Source organism: Pan troglodytes, chromosome 18 (assembly GCF_028858775.2).
Source record: "Pan troglodytes isolate AG18354 chromosome 18, NHGRI_mPanTro3-v2.0_pri, whole genome shotgun sequence".
Lineage (NCBI taxonomy): Eukaryota > Metazoa > Chordata > Mammalia > Primates > Hominidae > Pan > Pan troglodytes.
Window position 1 is genome coordinate 5,795,839 of NC_072416.2, and position 16,943 is coordinate 5,812,781.

General features: G+C 53.0%; 2 protein-coding genes across 22 annotated transcripts in view; one reads left to right on the plus strand and one right to left on the minus strand.

Annotated features, from left to right (window-relative positions):
- The window catches only part of LOC107968686 (uncharacterized), an 18,728-nt gene extending 10,490 nt beyond the window's left edge, over nucleotides 1-8,238 (minus strand). For 2 of the 20 annotated variants that reach the window (XR_010152554.1, XR_010152555.1), the window contains exons 1-2: nucleotides 4,895-8,236; nucleotides 2,552-4,748 (exon numbers count right to left, since the gene is read on the minus strand). Coding sequence is in view for 13 of the 20 variants with exons in the window: in XM_063797659.1 (XP_063653729.1) it covers nucleotides 2,339-2,401; nucleotides 2,552-2,817 (329 nt within the window). In the remaining 7 variants the exon portion in view is untranslated. Of the gene's footprint in view, nucleotides 1-2,338; nucleotides 4,749-4,894 lie in introns of all 20 variants that reach the window. The other 18 variants (XM_063797659.1, XM_063797658.1, XM_063797661.1 and 15 more) reach the window with 18 other exon arrangements.
- On the plus strand, nucleotides 8,166-16,018 carry ZNF213 (zinc finger protein 213). 2 transcript variants are annotated; one of them, XM_510765.8, is made up of 6 exons: nucleotides 8,166-8,512; nucleotides 10,290-10,803; nucleotides 11,542-11,665; nucleotides 11,869-11,942; nucleotides 12,114-12,237; nucleotides 13,837-16,018. In XM_510765.8, exons 2-6 carry the CDS (start codon nucleotides 10,405-10,407, stop codon nucleotides 14,493-14,495), a joined length of 1,380 nt encoding a protein of 459 aa, XP_510765.2. In that variant the 5' UTR covers nucleotides 8,166-8,512; nucleotides 10,290-10,404; the 3' UTR covers nucleotides 14,496-16,018. The 2 variants fall into 2 exon arrangements, with proteins under 2 accessions (XP_510765.2, XP_009428440.1); XM_009430165.4 differs by lacking the exons at nucleotides 11,869-11,942; nucleotides 12,114-12,237 and having other exon boundaries at nucleotides 8,429-8,512.
- The last annotated feature ends 925 nt before the right edge of the window (nucleotides 16,019-16,943 follow it).

A 16,943-nucleotide genomic window follows, 5' to 3' on the forward strand; every position in this document is an offset into this window, starting at 1 on the left:
ACGCTTGTGCAGCCTCTCTCTCCACACACACACATATATAGATTGTGTTGAGATTTGACCCTAGTTGTTATGAGTTTACTGACAATGCAGCGCAATTGTGGTGGGTTTTCAGGAGAATGGACATCCCCTTTTAGGTCTTCTGCCCCTGGGAAGGTTATCCTAAGGTTTTCAAGCAGAGAAAGGCTATTCTATTCAGATACTGAGGGCAAACTACTTCTACTGGTAAAGGAGGCTCAGAGTGACCTAAGGAATCAAGACTGTCAATTTCATCTGGGTCCAAACATATATCCCCACTTTGAATTTCAGGATCACCTTCTGTTTTTTTGTTTTGTTTTGTTTTTTTGATAGAGTCTCGCTCTGTCGCCCAGTCTGGAAGTGCAGTGGCGCCATCTCGGCCCCCTGCAACCTCACCTCCCAGGTTCAAGCGATTCTCCTGCCTCAGCCTCCCGAGTAACTGGGATTACAGGACTGCACCACTGTGCCTGGCCAGGATCACCTTCTTTATCAATCAGCGCAGTAACCTTCACGTGAGAGATTTGTTGGGCCTGGGAATTTAGCTGTCATTATTATTCAGCGACTCTACAGTTAAGTTTTGTGTTTGATTTTCAGTGACAGTATTGTGGCTATAAGAGCTGCTTCTAAGCTATCACAGAAGTTCTCAGGTTCTCAGACCATGTCTTGAACTGAGCTAAGGGACTTGGGCTTGTCATTTTCTCACTGTAAATGCTCAAGTGCACTAAAAATAATGTATCCCATACCATGGTTGTATAATCATCATTATACATCTGTGGACACCATAATGGCTGAGTGCAGCAGCTACTTGTTCCCACCAGGTACATGCTTTCATTGGCACTTCATCATCACCTGCAGGTGGCTGCTTGATTAATTGTGCTATCACTGCAAGCCGTGGATAACCAGCGTCCTGTGATGGTTAATTTCATGTTAAACTATACTGGGCCAAGGCATGCCCAGACAGCTGCTTAAACATTCTTTCTGGGTGTGTCTGTGAGGGCTTCTCAAGAAGAGATTAACGTTTGAATTGGCTGAGTGAGTAAAGCAGACGGCCCTCACCACGGGTGGGCATCATCCATCCGGTATGGAATTAAACAGAACAGCAAGGCAGAGGAAGGCTGAATTCTCTCTGTGCCTGAGTACTTGAGACCTGGGTACTGGGACGTTGATCTCCTGGTCTTGTGCTCCTGATTCTCAGGCCTTGAGTCTTGAATTGGAATCTACACCATTGGCCTTTGGCTCTCAGGCCTTAAAATTACAAAACTGTTAGGAGGCGGAGGCAGGCGGATAGCTTGAGCCCAGGGGAGTTCGAGATCAGCCTAGGCCATACAGGGAGAGGCCATCTCTATATAAAAATATATATATAGAACAAATTAGCTGGGTATGGTGGTGTCCACCTGTAGTCCCAGCTGTTCAGGAGGCTGAGATGGGAAGATTGCTTGAGCTGGGGAAGTCAAGGCTGCAGTGAGCTGTGATTGTGCCACTGCAGTCCAGCCTGGGCAACAGAGGGAGACCCCATCTGAAAAAAAAATGCTGCACCACTGACCTTGGGTCTCCAGCTTGCAGACAGCAGATTGTGGGGCTTCTCGACTGCCATAATCATGTGAGGCAATACCTTAGTGTGTGTGTGTATATATATATATATATACACACACACACACATAAAAGCTCTCTCTCTCTATATACACACACATACACATGTATATATAGATTCTGTTATTCTGTTTCTGGAGAACCCTTACTAATACATATCCTATTTCTCATTGTCAAGGAGCTCAGTCTGCACTCAAGCCCAAATACCCAAATCCGTCCCCATATCCCTTCTTTGTGCATCTATCTCTTGAGACCACTCCTTGTACTAATTTTGTATCAAGCAAGGTCCAATCAGGAGAAGGGAAGCACACAGTAATTTGAACTGGGAAAATTTAATATATAGAATTAAACTATAAAGGGCTTAGACTGGGCGCTGTAGCTAACGTCTGTAATCCCAGCACTTTGGGAGGCTGAGACAGGTTGATCACCTGAGGTCGAGAGTTTGAGACCAACCTGACCAACATGGAGAAACCCCGTCACTACGAAAAATACAAAATTAGCTGGGCGTGGTGGCACATGCCTGTAATCCCACCTACTCGTGAGGCTGAGGCAGGGGAATCACTTGAACTCAGGAGGCGGAGGTTGCAGTGAGCCACTGCACTCCAGCCTGGGCAACAGAGCGAGACTCCGTCTCAAAAAAAACAAAAAACAAAAAGGCATTTTCAAGAGGTTGGCTGGTAAGAAGTAAAGAGAACTCTGATTCTCTGGTCACAGCACATAGCAGCAGCCATACCTTCTGGCCTGAGTTCCAGCACTCAAGCAAGAGGTTTCCTGGTCCCTGGGCTTAGATCCAGACCTTGAAGAGGGCACAACGGCAGTTTCACTGAATGGCAGAGAAGTGGCTGTGGTACCACATGGGCAGAATTTGCTGGAAATCCATCCTCAAGGGTAGAAAAAGCTGCTCACAGGGAAGTGTCTCATGAGAAACGCGCTGCTACAGAACTACCTGAAGAGGGTGGCGGAGAAAGCTGCTAGGTGCCGCTGGTTGCGGTTCACTGAGGCGGCGGCACTGGAGACGCTTTGCAGGCTGTGGGCGCCTGCTGTCACAGGAGCTGCCCATGCTGCAGGAGCTGGGTGCTGGCGAAGCCCTGTGTGCTGCAGAAGCCACCCGTCGTGCCGGAGCCTAGAGAGAACACACCAGAAGCAGGAAGGGAAACTCCAGTCTCCTGCAATGTCTCTCCAGCGCCCTCTACTGACAAAGCTTAAGATCATGCCAACTGGTAAAGGAAAAACTAAAGGGCCAGAACCATTTCACAGAGCAGGCAACGCAGGAGCTGGGACGTAATCAATAACTAGCACAGGTTTATATTATGATTCGTCTGTAGCGGCCTGCCAAAGGTTCCATATAACATCCCTGCAGCAGGAACTGACACTTCAAGCCCCACCGAATCAGCTAGATAACGGCCCACATTGCAGAGCAGCCAATCAAAACCGGAACATATTTAGATCATTTGGTAAATGGGACACTCAAGCAGTCCTATAGGGAGGCCTATGTGGGGAGGAACTGAGGTCTCCTGCCAAGAGCCATGTGAGTCATCCGCCTTCTAAGTGGGTCCTCCAGTGCCAGAGGACTGGGGTCCTCGTTGGTGTGGTGTCTGCAGTATCATGAGAGATCTTGAGCCAGAACTGCCTAGCTTAGCAGCTCGCATATTTCTTTTTTTTTTTCTTTTTTTTGAGACGGAGTCTTGCTGCTGCCCAGGCTGAAGTGCAGTGGCATGATCTCAGCTCACTATAACCTCCACCTCCCAGGTTCACTTTACTTTCTTCATTATTTATAGACTATATTTTCTTTTTTTTTTTTTTTTTTTTTTTGAGACGGAGTATTGCTCTGTCATCCAGGCTGGAGTGCAGTGGCGTGATCTCAGCTCACTGCAACCTCCGCATCCTGGGTTCACGCCATTCTCCTGCCTCAGCCTGCCGAGTAGCTGGGACAAGGTGCCTGCCACCACGTCTGGCTTTTTTTTTGTATTTTTAGTAGAGCTGGGGTTTCACCGTGTTAGCCAGGATGGTCTCGATCTCCTGACCTCGTGATCTGCCCACCTCTGCCTCCCAAAGTGCTGGGATTACAGGCGTGAGCCACCGCACCTGGCCGCTTTAGACTGTATTTTCTAGCGAGAAAAAACAGTGGGCCGGTCCCGATGGCTCATGCCTGTAATCTTAACACTTTAGGAGACCAAGGCGAGTAGATCACTTGAGGTCAGGAGTTTGAGACCAGCTTGGGCAACATGCCGAAACCTCGTCTCTACTAAAAATACAAAAATTAGCCGGGCATGGTGGCACACACCTGTAATCACAGCTACTTGGGAGGCTGAGGCAGCAGAATTGCCTGTAATCCCAGCACTTTGGGAGGCCAAGGCGGGTGGATCATGAGGTCAGGAGTTTCAGACTAGCCTAGCGAACATGGTGAAACGCCATCTCTACTAAAAATACAAAAAATTAGCCAGATGTGGTGGTGTGCTCCTGTAATCCCAGTTACTTGGGAGGCTGAGGCAGGAGAACTGCTTCAATGTGGGAGGTGGAGGTTGCAGTGGGCCAAGATGGCGCCACTGCACTCCAGCCTGGGCTACAGAGCAAGACTCGGTCTCAAAAAATAAATAAATAAATAAATAAATAACCGGGCGCGGTGGCTCACGCCTGTAATCCCAGCACTTTGGGAGGCTGAAGCGGGCAGATCATGAGGTCAGGAGAGCGAGGCCATCCTGGTTAACACAGTGAAATCTCTACTAAAAATATAAAAAAGACGCCGAGGCAGGTGGATCACGAGGTCAGGAGATGGAGACCATGCTGGCTAACATGGTGAAACCCCGTCTCTACTAAAAATACAAAAAATTAGCCGGGCATGGTGGTGGGCTCCTGTAGTCCCAGCTACTCGGGAGGCTGAGGCAAGAGAATGGCATGAACTCGGGAGGCGGAGTTTGCAGTGAGCTGAGATCGCGCCACTGCACTCCAGCCTGGGCAACAGAGCAAGACTCCATTTCAAAAAAAAAAAAAAAAAAATTAGCCAGGCGTGGTGGCGGGCGCCTGTAGTCCCAGCTACTCAGGAGGCTGAGGCAGGAGAATGGCATGAACTCGGGAGGCGGAGCTTGCAGTAAACCGAGATCGCGCCACTGGACTCCAGCCTGGGCGACAGAGCGAGACTCCATCTAAAGAAAGAAAGAAAAAGAACACGTGAAAAATTATCAGAAGGAACAAGAAAGTGCAATCCGGTAGTCAATTTCAATATAATTTTATGCAAATTTGCCATATACCAGCAATGCTCAATAGAAAATACAGTTCATGTGCCACTTACCAATGTATGGCCTCTCAGCCCAAACACATCCTTTTCGTTCTGCTTTGTGATACGGAGCTGGATCACATCTCAGCTTTGGGTGAGATCCAGTGTGATACCCAGCTGGACCCTGTATACAGTTCCTTGCTAGCCAGCTTGATGTTGTTCTTCGCTAATACAGGGCGATGGATGAACACTGTCAGGTCAGAGCAGGAGGGAGGGGCTGTCTTCTCCACTGTGGCCAGCAGAGGGCAGGAGAGGTAACCAGCGGCCTTCAGTTCCGCTGTCCTCACCTTGGTCTGGCTCCTGCCCTTTCCGCTGTCCACTAGCTGTGAGTTCTCGGGGCACCCACTCCCTCTTCTGAGGTCCAGTCTCCACCTTGAATTGAAAGGGGAAGGGCTCTTCCGTGTTTCCAAGTTTCCTTCCTTTTTACTTCCTCAGTCCTAAGGGCACAAGTTCCTTCCTGCAGTTGCTATTCTGTAACTCTTAGAAATCTCTCTTACCAGTTGGGTAGTTAACCATTTTTACCACTGACCAATTATTTTTATCAAATTTTCTCTTCAAAATAATGGTGTGGCCGGGCACGGGTGCTCACGCCTGTAATCCCAGTACTTTGGGAGGCCAAAATGGGTGGATCACCTGAGGTCAGGAGTTCGAGACCAGCCTGGCCAACATGGCAAAACCCCGTCTCTACTAAAAATACAAAAAATCAGCTGGGCGTGGTGGCGGGTGCCTGTAATCCCAGCTACTTGGGAGGCTGAGGCAGGAGAATTGCTTGAACCCAGGAGGCAGAGGTTTGCAATGAGCCGAGATTGTGCCATTGCACTCCAGCCTGGGCAACAGAGTGAGACTCTGTCAAAAAAAGAGAATATTCCAATGAAAATAACAACAGACAATTCACAAAAGGATAAATAGAAATAATACTGGAAAAAAAGAAAACATATCCAGCTTCTCTAGAAATCAAGGAAATGGTAACTATATTCATGGAATTTCTCCCATTGGGCTGTTGCACAGAATGAGCGCGAGACGTAAAAGACTTAGCTCAATGCCTGGCATATAAACACTCTATACATGGTAACTATCAAGATTTAAAAGTTTAATAGGATGGGTGCAGTGGTTCTCACCTGTAATCCCAGCACTTTGGAAAGCTGAGGCAGGCGGATCCCTTGAGGTCAGGAGTTCAAGACCAGCCTGGCTAACCTGGTGAAACCCCATCTCTACTAAAAATACAAAAATTAGCCTGGTGTGGTGGTGTGCACCTGTAATCCCAGCTACTAGGGAGGCTGAGATGGGAGGATCGCTTGAACCTGGGAGGTGGAGGTTGCAGTGAGCCATGAAATTGCACCACTGAACCAAAAAAAAAAAAAAAAAAATTAATTACTGTGGACCTTATGGGGACGCTACATCAAGCTGTTTCCCAATTGAATTGGAATGCCACAACAACGGCTGAACACTGTAAATGTCCAAATCTGGAGGAACAGAGGAAGGTAAACATTTGATTCTCAAGTGGAAGTTCAAAGCATTACATTCTTTCTGGAGGACAGTTTGGAAATATGTACACAAAGTAATCTGGCAATTCCATTTCTAGTTTTTCTCAGGGAAATGTTCAAGCAAATGAATAAAGGTGTATGTAGAAGCATATCTGCAAAATACAGAAAGATGGAAAAAATCTAAATGTCCAAGGGTGGGGGACTTAAAATATGAAAATTCCGCCAGGCACGGTGGCTCACGTCTGTAATCTCAGCACTTTGGGAGGCCGAGGCGGGCAGATCACCTGAGGTCAGGAGTTCGAGACCAGCCTGACCAACACGGAGAAACCCCGTCTCTACTAAAAATACAAAATTAGCCGGGCGTGGTGACACATGCCTGTAATCCTAGCTACTCGGGAGGCTGAGGCAGGAGAATCGCTTGAATCCAGGAGGCGGAGGTTGCAGTGAGCCAAGATCGCGCCACTGCAGTCCAGCCTGGGTGACAGAGCGAGACTCTGTCTCAAAAAAATAAAAATAAAAATAAAAAAATATATACATATATATAATACATATATATTCACAGGCATACAACTGTCTGAACAGTAAAACTGTAAGAACAGACTAAAACATGAATAGTACTTATTCCTGGATGGTCGTATTAGAAATGTTTTTTACCTTCATTCATTAAACAAATATTTACTAAGCATCTACCATGTGCCAGGCACAATTCTAGGTGCTTGTCATAGGGCATTAAAAAGTGTCTGCCCTCATGAACACTTATCGTTGAGTCGTGGGAAACACGTATATGTCAGGTAGTGATAAACATTAGGGAGAAAAGTTAAGGCCGAGCACAGGTTGTTTACAGAGCTGGGGAAGGCCTCCTTGAGGGGGTGACATATGAGCAGAATGAGGGAGCAAGCCCTGTGGCTATCACGAGAAAGCTATCTTTATGGTTTTCCAATTAATTTTCTAAATTTTCTCTTCCAAGCATGCAACGCCTACATAATTAAGACAAAACAAACCAAGAAAACTCTTTCCATTTATGAAAGAGATCTGGAGCCTGAAATCATCTCCGGGTCGAGGCGTGGAGAGAGTGGGAGAGGATCCGAGGGTATGGAAAGGACCCCGAGCCCCCCTGCTCTAGATCCCTCCGGGCCGTGGGACCCCTGACGCCCAGCAGCAACTCGTGGACAAAGCAGCTGGTGAGAGAACGCGGGACTCCGGCCAGGTCAGTGTCCCGCTTGCCGCGTCCTAAGGCGACCCGAAGACAGAGGATCGCCGCAGGAGGCTCCGCGCCCCTTACCCGAGGGCACTTCCCAGCAAGCTCGACGCCTCTCCAAGGAATTGGGAGGAGCGGGATCCAAGAGGCTGGAAAAGAGTCTCCCCGGCCCGAGCTCCACGGCCCGCGGCCTTTCGGCCCTCACCTACTAGTTGGCAAAGAAAGACCGTGGCAGAAGGAAGAGGCCGCTCCAGCGCATCCCTTCGGGCGGAGCAGAAGCTCCACTCGTGGCTAGGCCATGTGCCCTCTCCGTTCCTCGGGCCAGCCTTGGCTTCCCCTTTTTGTCGCTCAAGGGCCAGGGGCGCAAGGAAATGTGAAAAAAAAGCGGAGACAAAAGAGAACGAGGTAAATCTAGATGCAGAGCCTCGCCTTTCCTCCCGGGTGCAGGTGTATGACGCGTATGGAGTTTCTGTCTTCTAATAGGCAGCCTGAGAATTCTTCCTGTTCATTGGCCATCGGTCATGGAGAAGGCGGGCTCAGTGGACGAACGGCTTTCTGGGAGCTGGGGAATGCTTGCGTGGCGTAGTTTCCCAGCGAGCCCCGCGAGGACTTCCGGCGCCGGGAGCTCGCGGCGGAAGTGGGATCTCCTGGGCCGTAGTGGGCGTTGTGTGTTTCGGGGGCGGGGGCGGGGGCGGGGGCGGGGGCTCTGGCCGCCTGGCTCCAACATCAAGCACCGGGCTCCGAGTGGCCGGGATCAGCGCCCCGAGGCAGAGGCCGGAGGGCGCGCGCACTGCTAGGAAGTGCTGGTCCCCCGCGCCGCTCTGCCTGCTTGGTCCCCCGGCAGACGCCCCTGCACGATCGCCGCTCGCCCCGCGGGCGAGGCTGCGGTGGACAGCGCGGGGCTCCGGCTGGCTCGCCTTCCCGCCTGCCGTGTCCTGCTGAGCGACCCTGGTGAGTCCTGGCCCTCTTCGAGGAAAGTCTTCTTCGAAGTCACCAGAGGATGAGAATGGTGCACGCACCTTTCAGGGGTCTTGTGAGGAGCAGAATAAATAAAGTGCTTAGGATGGACTAAAGAATTGGAAACAACCCGAATGCATCACTCGAGTATTGATTAAGAAACTAGAGCATATCTATACCGCGGAAGCTCATAGTGCCGCTAATGTCTGTGCAGTAAGGTCTCATTTATGTAGAAACACATCAAGCACCTTTTCTTTTCTCCCCGCTATGGATGACTTTTTTAGTAAAAGCACAAGAAAAGGTCTGGGACGTCATTTGTCAGACTGTTAAGTCGGGGGGTACAATGGCATTGAGGAAGGGAGAGTTTTACACATTTCGATATTGTTTGAATCTTCCCTTTTTTATTACGATGGTTTGTATTTTTTTCATTTTCTTTTTACTTTTCTTTTCTTTTTTTTTTTTTTTGAGATGGTCTCACTCTGTTGCCCATGCTGGAGTACAGTGGTGCGATCATAGCTCATTGCAACCTCAAACTCCTGGACTCAAGCAATCTTTCCTCCTCAGCCTCCCCAGTAGCTGGGACTACAGGAGCCCCACCTGGCTTTTTTTTGTTTTTTGGTACAGATGGCGTCTCACATTGTCTTCCCAAAGGGGTCTTGAACCCCTGGCCTCAAGCAATCATCCTGTGTCTGTCTCCCAAAATGCTGGGATTACAGGCATAAGCCACCAAGCCCGGCCAGTTTGTATTTTTATTGTTGAAACAAAAAATCGATTACTGAAAATTGCATAATACACTTTTCAGTAGAGAGTAACAATGTAAGGTATAAATGTGTCATACATTTATATGTACCTGTGGATAAATGGCTTTGGATGGTGTCTGTAAGCCCTTCTGTGACACCTCAGGGCCAGATGTGTTTTGGAATTCAGAGGTTTTCAAATTTGAGAAAGATAATATAGTGCACAGACGATATATCAAGCACATCTCCAGAGGGATCTGGGGCAACACTAAATAATGAAACATATCAGTTAAAATTTTTTAATTAGGCCGGGCGCAGTGTCTCACGCCTGTAATCCCAGCACTTTAGGAGGCCGAGGCAGGTGGATCACAAGGTCAGGAGTTTGAGACCATCCTGGCCAACATGGTGAAACCTCGTCTCTACTAAAAATACAAAAAATTAGCTGGACGTGGTAGCTGGTGCCTGTAGTCCCAGCTACTTGGGAGGCTGAAGCAGGAGAATCGCTTGAACCTGGCAGGCGGAGGTTGCAGTGAACTGAGATTGCGCCACTGCACTCCAGCCTGGGCGACAGAGTGAGACTCTCTCTCAGTAAAAAGAAAAAAAAAGATATTTAATTGATGTATAATGTGCATACAGAAAAACACATGAGTGGGCATAGCTCAATGAAATTTTATAAACTGAAGATATATGTTATTAATATTTCCACCATAATTTTGAACATTTACATTTAGTGGAATAAATTGAGATTATAAATATGCTTATATCAGGTCAGGTGGTGCTGCCAAATGAATGACATTGGGTTTTGCTGTCAAAGAGTTATGAAACACCCGGGTTTTGGATTTCTGGCTTTGGGATGAGAGCTTGTGGGCCTGTGTTAATAGGAGAGACAGTCACATGAGCAAGGCATTCCAGTAAAGCCTAGAAAAGGCTTCAGGGCCATGAAAGGATGGGGACTGGATGGCTCTTCAGCCTGGGGTTTGCTCGTGTATTCCACATCCTTCCTCCTCAGTCCTGCCATTTTGCTCTTTCCCCAGGAGTACACATCCAGATGCCAGCCCAGCTACCACAGGGGATCCCTCTGGGAGACTGAAAGTACAGGTTCTGGGGCCCAGGTTGAGGCCGACCAACCCTGAGCCTCAGGCCAGGGGAATGGCAGCCCCCTTGGAGGCCCAGGACCAGGCCCCTGGGGAGGGAGAAGGGCTTCTGATTGTGAAAGTGGAAGACTCCTCCTGGGAACAGGAATCTGCCCAGCATGAGGATGGCAGGGATTCCGAAGCCTGCCGCCAGCGCTTCCGGCAATTCTGCTACGGGGATGTGCATGGGCCTCATGAGGCCTTCAGCCAGCTCTGGGAGCTCTGCTGCCGCTGGCTGCGGCCCGAGCTGCGTACCAAGGAGCAGATCCTGGAGCTGCTGGTGCTGGAGCAGTTCCTGACAGTGCTGCCAGGGGAGATCCAGGGCTGGGTGCGTGAGCAGCACCCGGGAAACGGTGAGGAGGCTGTCGCCTTGGTGGAGGACCTACAGAAGCAGCCAGTGAAAGCCTGGCGACAGGTGAGGGGCCCTTCCACATCCAGGGGCAGCTGGATGGTATCTGAGCTCGAGAGAAGTGGGTAACCTGCAGAGATAAGTCTCCCAGAGGCTCACAGGGTAGGGGAGACACAGACCCCCCAGGAGCAGGCACACAAGCACAGTGTGCCATGGGTGCCTTTCTGAAAGATGCAATCCAAAGTAAATGTGATTTATTTTTTGTGGCTTTGGAAGGCAGCAATAGGGCTGAAGTGCGAATGTTCCAGACAGGAGGTTTTAGCTCCATGCAGGGTCTGCTGATGTTTATTTGCATTTTGCTCTAGGCCTGGCTCTGGGGACACAAGGGTGTGCATAGAGCCAGCTCCAGAGTGGGGCGAGAAGGTGGAGCTGTCCGGGGCCCCTGCTACCTTGTGGGATGTTGGCTCCTTCACATTGGATGCATCTGGGGAGGTTCTAATGAGTGGCTGGGGGATGGGGTTCTGCCTTTGGCAGGAGGGTCCCCAGCTACCCGCTTGCTAAGTGGCTGTGATTCTGGCCTTTCAGGGCTGGTTCTTGCCTCGTGAATGATCGGGGAGCATCCTTGGGCACACAGCATTACCTGGTATCACATTCTCCTCCGGACTTTTCCTGGGGCACCATATTGGTCTCCTTCCCACACCCCAGCATCCTGAGGGTCATGTCCTGTGTCTCCTTCCCAGGGAGTAAACTCTGTCTCCCCCGGTCTGGTCTCGGGCTGATGAGCATGTTGTGGTTCCTGCACAGGATGTGCCCTCGGAGGAGGCGGAACCCGAGGCTGCAGGCCGGGGATCCCAGGCCACGGGGCCTCCCCCAACGGTGGGGGCACGGAGGCAGCCGTCTGTTCCCCAGGAGCAGCACAGCCATAGCGGTGAGTAAGCCTCCGTTCTTGTGGACAGTCGAGTGGCTGGGCAGGGACCTAGCTTTGTCACCGGCGTTGCCCTAAGGGTCACAGGCAGGACAGCTCCCTCTGTGAAGTCCAGGGCGTGTGTGCATGCGCACAGGCTGGGGAGGCCATAGGCGTCGGTGTCAAGCCTGGGCTGGCCTTTCTAAGGCTCCATTCTTCTCCTTCAGCCCAGCCTCCTGCTCTTCTTCAAGAGGGGCATCCCGGAGAGACGACGGACACCTGCTTTGTCTCTGGGGTCCATGTGAGTCACCAGTCCCTTTGTCTTCTTTAAGGCACTTGGCCCTGTTGAGTTTGTAAAATGGGACTTGCTGTCCCATCAGGCCTCTTTCATCTGACCCATCCTGTCCCCGCCAGTGCTGCTGGGAGGCCTGAGCAAGGGAGGCCTGAGCCGGGTCTTCTCACCCCATTCCAGGGACCTGTGGCATTGGGAGACATCCCATTCTATTTCTCCCGGGAAGAATGGGGCACCCTGGACCCTGCTCAGCGGGATCTCTTCTGGGGCATAAAGCGGGAGAACTCCCGGAACACCACCCTGGGTAAGCACCCAGGGCCTTTGGGTCCAGGCTGGCCGCCCCCGATTCTGCTGGAACTTCAGTCTTGTTTCCCACCCCATCCTTAGCTGGTTCCAAAGCAGGCTCTCCCTAGGTCTTGCCAGGAGCCTGAGTAACTCCTTTCTTGGCTGATGATCAGTTTTTGTGTGTTTCCACACGCAGCATGGGACGGCGTCGGCACTGCCCAGCCCTGCTGTTGCTCTAAGGGCAACTTCTCCTTTGAGTCTCACAACCTAGTGCATGGAAGTATTGTCCCCATTTTACACATAAGGGACCTGAGACTCAGGTCAGTGGATGCTGAAGGGACACAGCTGGGACTTGGATCAGGCATAGTTGTGAGGCCACCTTGGGCTGCTAGGAGCAGGGGTGCTGACGGGGAACCCCAGCTGCTCACCAGCCTGGGCCCCTGCTCGTCAGAACTGCACTTACCAGGTTCCTCTCCATGCCAGGCCCCTTCTCAGCACCATCAGGGATCATCTTGTTCAGTCCACACTCCCAGCAGGATGGGCTGCGACCTCTGTCCAGATCTGTCCAGATCTGTGTTGAGTTTGGAGAACTAGAGCCTGCGTGGTGAAGGGAGCCACACTAGCTAGACCAGTTTGGCTCCTCAGTTTCCGACTGTGACAGTTGGGAAAATTTTTCTTTCTTTCTTTTTTTTGAGATGGAGTCTTGCTCTGTCGCCAGGCCGGAATGCAGTGGTGTGATCTCAGCTCACTGAAACTTCCACCTCCCGGGTTCAAGCAATTCTCCTGCCTCAGCCTGAGTAGCTGGGATTACAGGCATGAGCCACCATGCCCGGCTATTTTTTTAATATTTTTAATAGAGACGAGTTTTCACCATGTTGGTCAGGCTGGTCTCGAACTCCTGACTTCATGATCCACCTGCCTCGGCCTCCCAAAGTGCTGGGATTACAGGCGTGAGCCACCGCGCCCGGCCCTTGAAAAGTTTCAAAATTACTATAAATCTGTTCTGCTGTGGAGCTTGATATCTGGGGTTCAGAGTGGGACATTGGATCCCAGTGTGGCCTGCAGGGCACAGATGGCTTAGGGGGCTGGCCCATGCAGGCGGGATCAGAGGCTTATTCAGACTGCTGCTCTGCCGAATTTTTTCATCATCCCTGATTTATTTGGGTTTTTGTTTGTTTTTGAGACAAAGTCTCGCTCTTGGAGTGCAATGGCATGATCCCGGCTTACTGCAACCTCCACTTCCTGGGTTCAAGTGATTCTTCTGCCTCAGCCTCCTGAGTAGCTGGGATTACAGATGTGCGCCACCATGCCCTGCTGATTTTTGCATTTTTTAATAGAGACGGGGTTTCGCCATGTTGGCTAGGCTGGTCTCGAACTCCTAACCTCAGGTGATCAGCTCGCCTCAGCCTCCCAAAATGTTGGGATTACAGGCTTGAGTCACTGCGCCTGGCCAATCATCCCTGTTTTATAGATGAGGAACCTGAGAATTCAGCTGTGTGAACCCAGGGCTTTCTGAACCTGGAGGCCAGGGAGCTTTCCCCAGCCTTGTTTCTTCCTCACCTCAGCTCTGGCCCCAGAACCGAGTGGGACTGAAGAGGTCGCCTCCTTCCCCTTGCAGGTTTTGGGCTCAAAGGCCAAAGTGAGAAGTCCCTGCTGCAGGAGATGGTGCCGGTGGTGCCAGGCCAGACAGGCAGCGACGTGACTGTGTCCTGGAGCCCCGAGGAGGCTGAGGCCTGGGAGAGCGAGAACCGGCCGAGGGCGGCCCTGGGCCCAGTGGTGGGCGCGCGACGGGGGCGGCCACCCACTCGCCGGCGCCAGTTCCGGGACCTGGCAGCCGAGAAGCCGCACAGCTGCGGGCAGTGTGGAAAGCGCTTCCGCTGGGGCTCGGACCTGGCGCGGCACCAGCGCACGCACACGGGCGAGAAGCCACACAAGTGCCCTGAGTGCGACAAGAGCTTCCGCAGCTCCTCGGACCTGGTGCGCCACCAAGGCGTGCACACGGGCGAGAAGCCCTTCTCCTGTTCCGAGTGCGGCAAGAGCTTCAGCCGCAGCGCCTACCTGGCCGACCACCAGCGCATCCACACGGGCGAGAAGCCTTTCGGCTGCAGCGACTGCGGCAAGAGCTTCTCGCTGCGCTCCTACCTGCTGGACCATCGGCGTGTGCACACCGGTGAGCGGCCCTTCGGCTGCGGAGAGTGCGACAAGAGCTTCAAGCAGCGCGCGCACCTCATCGCGCATCAGAGCCTGCACGCCAAGATGGCCCAGCCCGTGGGGTGAGCAGCTGGCTTGGCCGGAAACCCGGGGGAGGCCCAGCCACGGCACATCCTGCTTTGTTCACCACTGGGACTCTCCTTCCATCTGTGGCCACCTCCCGGGCTGTCCGAGGGACCCCAGGGTACCTCACACTCGGAGCTCGCCTGCCCTGCTTGGCTCTGAGGACTGCCCAGCACTCAAAGAGAACGGAAGCCTTCCCCTGCCGCCCCCGATCTTGTCCTCTTTCCCCCTTCTGCGCCTAGCGTTCCTCTTCCCCTCTAGTTTCCTGGAGCCCCAACACATTCCTGGCAGGGACAGCAGGGTGGCAAGGACTCAGGTCTAGGTCCCTTCCCAGAAGCCCCCGAGCCTCATTTGACTGTGTGGCTCTTTGGCCCCCGCCCTGTGGGGTGGGTCCATGGGTCAGGCCTCTGCCCTACCAACCTGTGCCTTTCAGTGGGCGTGGAGGACTGGCCTTGGCCCCCCAGGGGGCTGCTGGACTTTGGGAGAGACAGCCCACACCTGTGGGACCGCGGGTCTTAGTCACGGCGGCAGGGGCTTTCTGGCCCCCTCCCACTCCCGTTTCCAGGCCATGACCACTCTGCCCTGTCCTGGCCATACGGACTCGGCCTGCCTTTGCCCTCGGCCTACTTGCCCTAGCATGAGGCTCTGAGAGCCACCTGCCCACCAATCTGGTGAGGATAATGGTGGCTCCAGCGACAGGAGGCCAACCCTGGAGACCAAGAACAGGGCGCCTGGCTGCCATCTTTTCCTCCAGAGGTGGGGCTGCACCAGACTCAGCACTAGCACTCCATCAGCACTAGCACCCCACTCCATCGGCACTAACGCCCCACTCCATCGGCCCCGGCACCCTGCTCCATCGGCACTGGCGCCCTGCTCCATCGGCACTGGCGCCCTGCTCCATCGGCACTAACGCCCCACTCGGCGCCCCACTCCATCGGCCCCGCTCCATCGGCACTAATGCCCCACTCGGCGCCCCGCTCCATCAGCACTAATGCTCCACTCCATCAGCACTAACGCACCCACTCCATTGGCACTAACGCCCCAACTCCAGCGGCACTAATGACCCGCTCCTTTGACATTGGTGCCCCACTCCATCAGCACTAACGCCCTGCTCCATCGGCACTGGTGTCCCACTCCATTGTCACTAACGTCCAGCTCCATCAGCACTACCACCCCGCTCCATCATCACTACGTCCAGCTCCGTCGGCACTACCACCCTGCTCCATCATCACTACGTCCAGCTCCAACGGCACTGGCGCCCCATTTCATCGGCACTAACGCCCCGCTCCATCTGCACCGGCGCCCCGCTCCACCGGCACCAGCGCCTCGCTCCATTGGCACTAACGCCCAGCTCCACCAGCACTGGCTCCCCGCTCCATCGGCACTAACGCCCCGCTTCATTGGCACTTTGCTGCTGCCTCCTGAGCACTGCCTTCCATGAACAGGGACAGACCAGAGGCCCTGCAAGGACTCCCCCACAGACCTCCAAAGGGCAACAGAAGAGTATTAATAAACGTGAAAACTTACCTCCAGGCTGTTCTGTTCTTTCGGTAGCTGGAGGGTGGGGATACCTGGAATATAAGCCCCTTGCCCTGGCCTTATGTCCTGGTGGCACATGCTGCTGCACCGTCACCAGGGGGAGCTGCGTCCTTGGCGTCCAGGTCGGCTGGGCCCCAATGGGCAGCTGTGTCCCCTGGGACTCTTGTCCCCCTGTGTCAGCTAGTGCCTGCCCTGCTCTGGGAGCACCGTCGGTGCTCCAGCAGAACGGGGAGCTGAGCAGGACTCAGGGTCTTCACCAGGCCACTCCTCTCCCACAACTGTGAAAGGAAGAAGGGCCCATAGATGCTGCTTGGTCAGTGGTGGGACCCTCTTGCTGCGTGTTGGGGATCTGGAACTCAAGGCTGCCCCAGGCTGAGTCCCTTGGAGGAGGGGCTGACAGCGGGCTTGCCCTTCCCACCAGCCCCTGACATCCAACTTCTCCCTACCAGGAGCCCCAGGCCGGGACCCACCAAGGGCTGGTGGGTGCGTGGTCAAAACTAGTGATCATCCAGGCACGACCCCTCCTTCCACCCATGCTGGTTCCTTCTCTTTCGCCTGCTAGTGGCCTCAGGGCCCCTGGCTGAGGGGAGGCGGGGGCCGGTGGACAAGACGCTCTGGTCCCTTGGTAACAGGTGTGCATGTGCCAGCCCTCTCTGCCCCTAGGCCTTTCTTAGCCAACCTTCCATGCACACATCATCCTGCAGTCACTGTCATGGTCTCCGTTTCCCGTAAGAAGCAAGCGAGGTCTCGCTGTGGACAAGGCTGATTCCAGTTGGAGATTTTTACCTCTGGGGGCCTGGTGCTGTGTGCATGCGTGTGGCGGGTGGCCGGGATGGTACAAGGACTTCTTGGTGGCGGTGGCTGGCTCCAAAGGGAGACACTCGGGTGTAACGAGATCAGATAAGCACGTAG

Excerpts from the sequence above, each read along its gene's own strand:
- ZNF213 (XM_510765.8), top strand. The coding sequence starts at position 10,405 with ATGGCAGCCCCCTTGGAGGCCCAGGACCAGGCCCCTGGGGAGGGAGAA. Across the intron at positions 11,943-12,113 it reads GCTTTGTCTCTGGGGTCCAT|GGACCTGTGGCATTGGGAGA; the intron begins GTGAGTCACCAG and ends ACCCCATTCCAG. Across the intron at positions 12,238-13,836 it reads CTCCCGGAACACCACCCTGG|GTTTTGGGCTCAAAGGCCAA; the intron begins GTAAGCACCCAG and ends TTCCCCTTGCAG.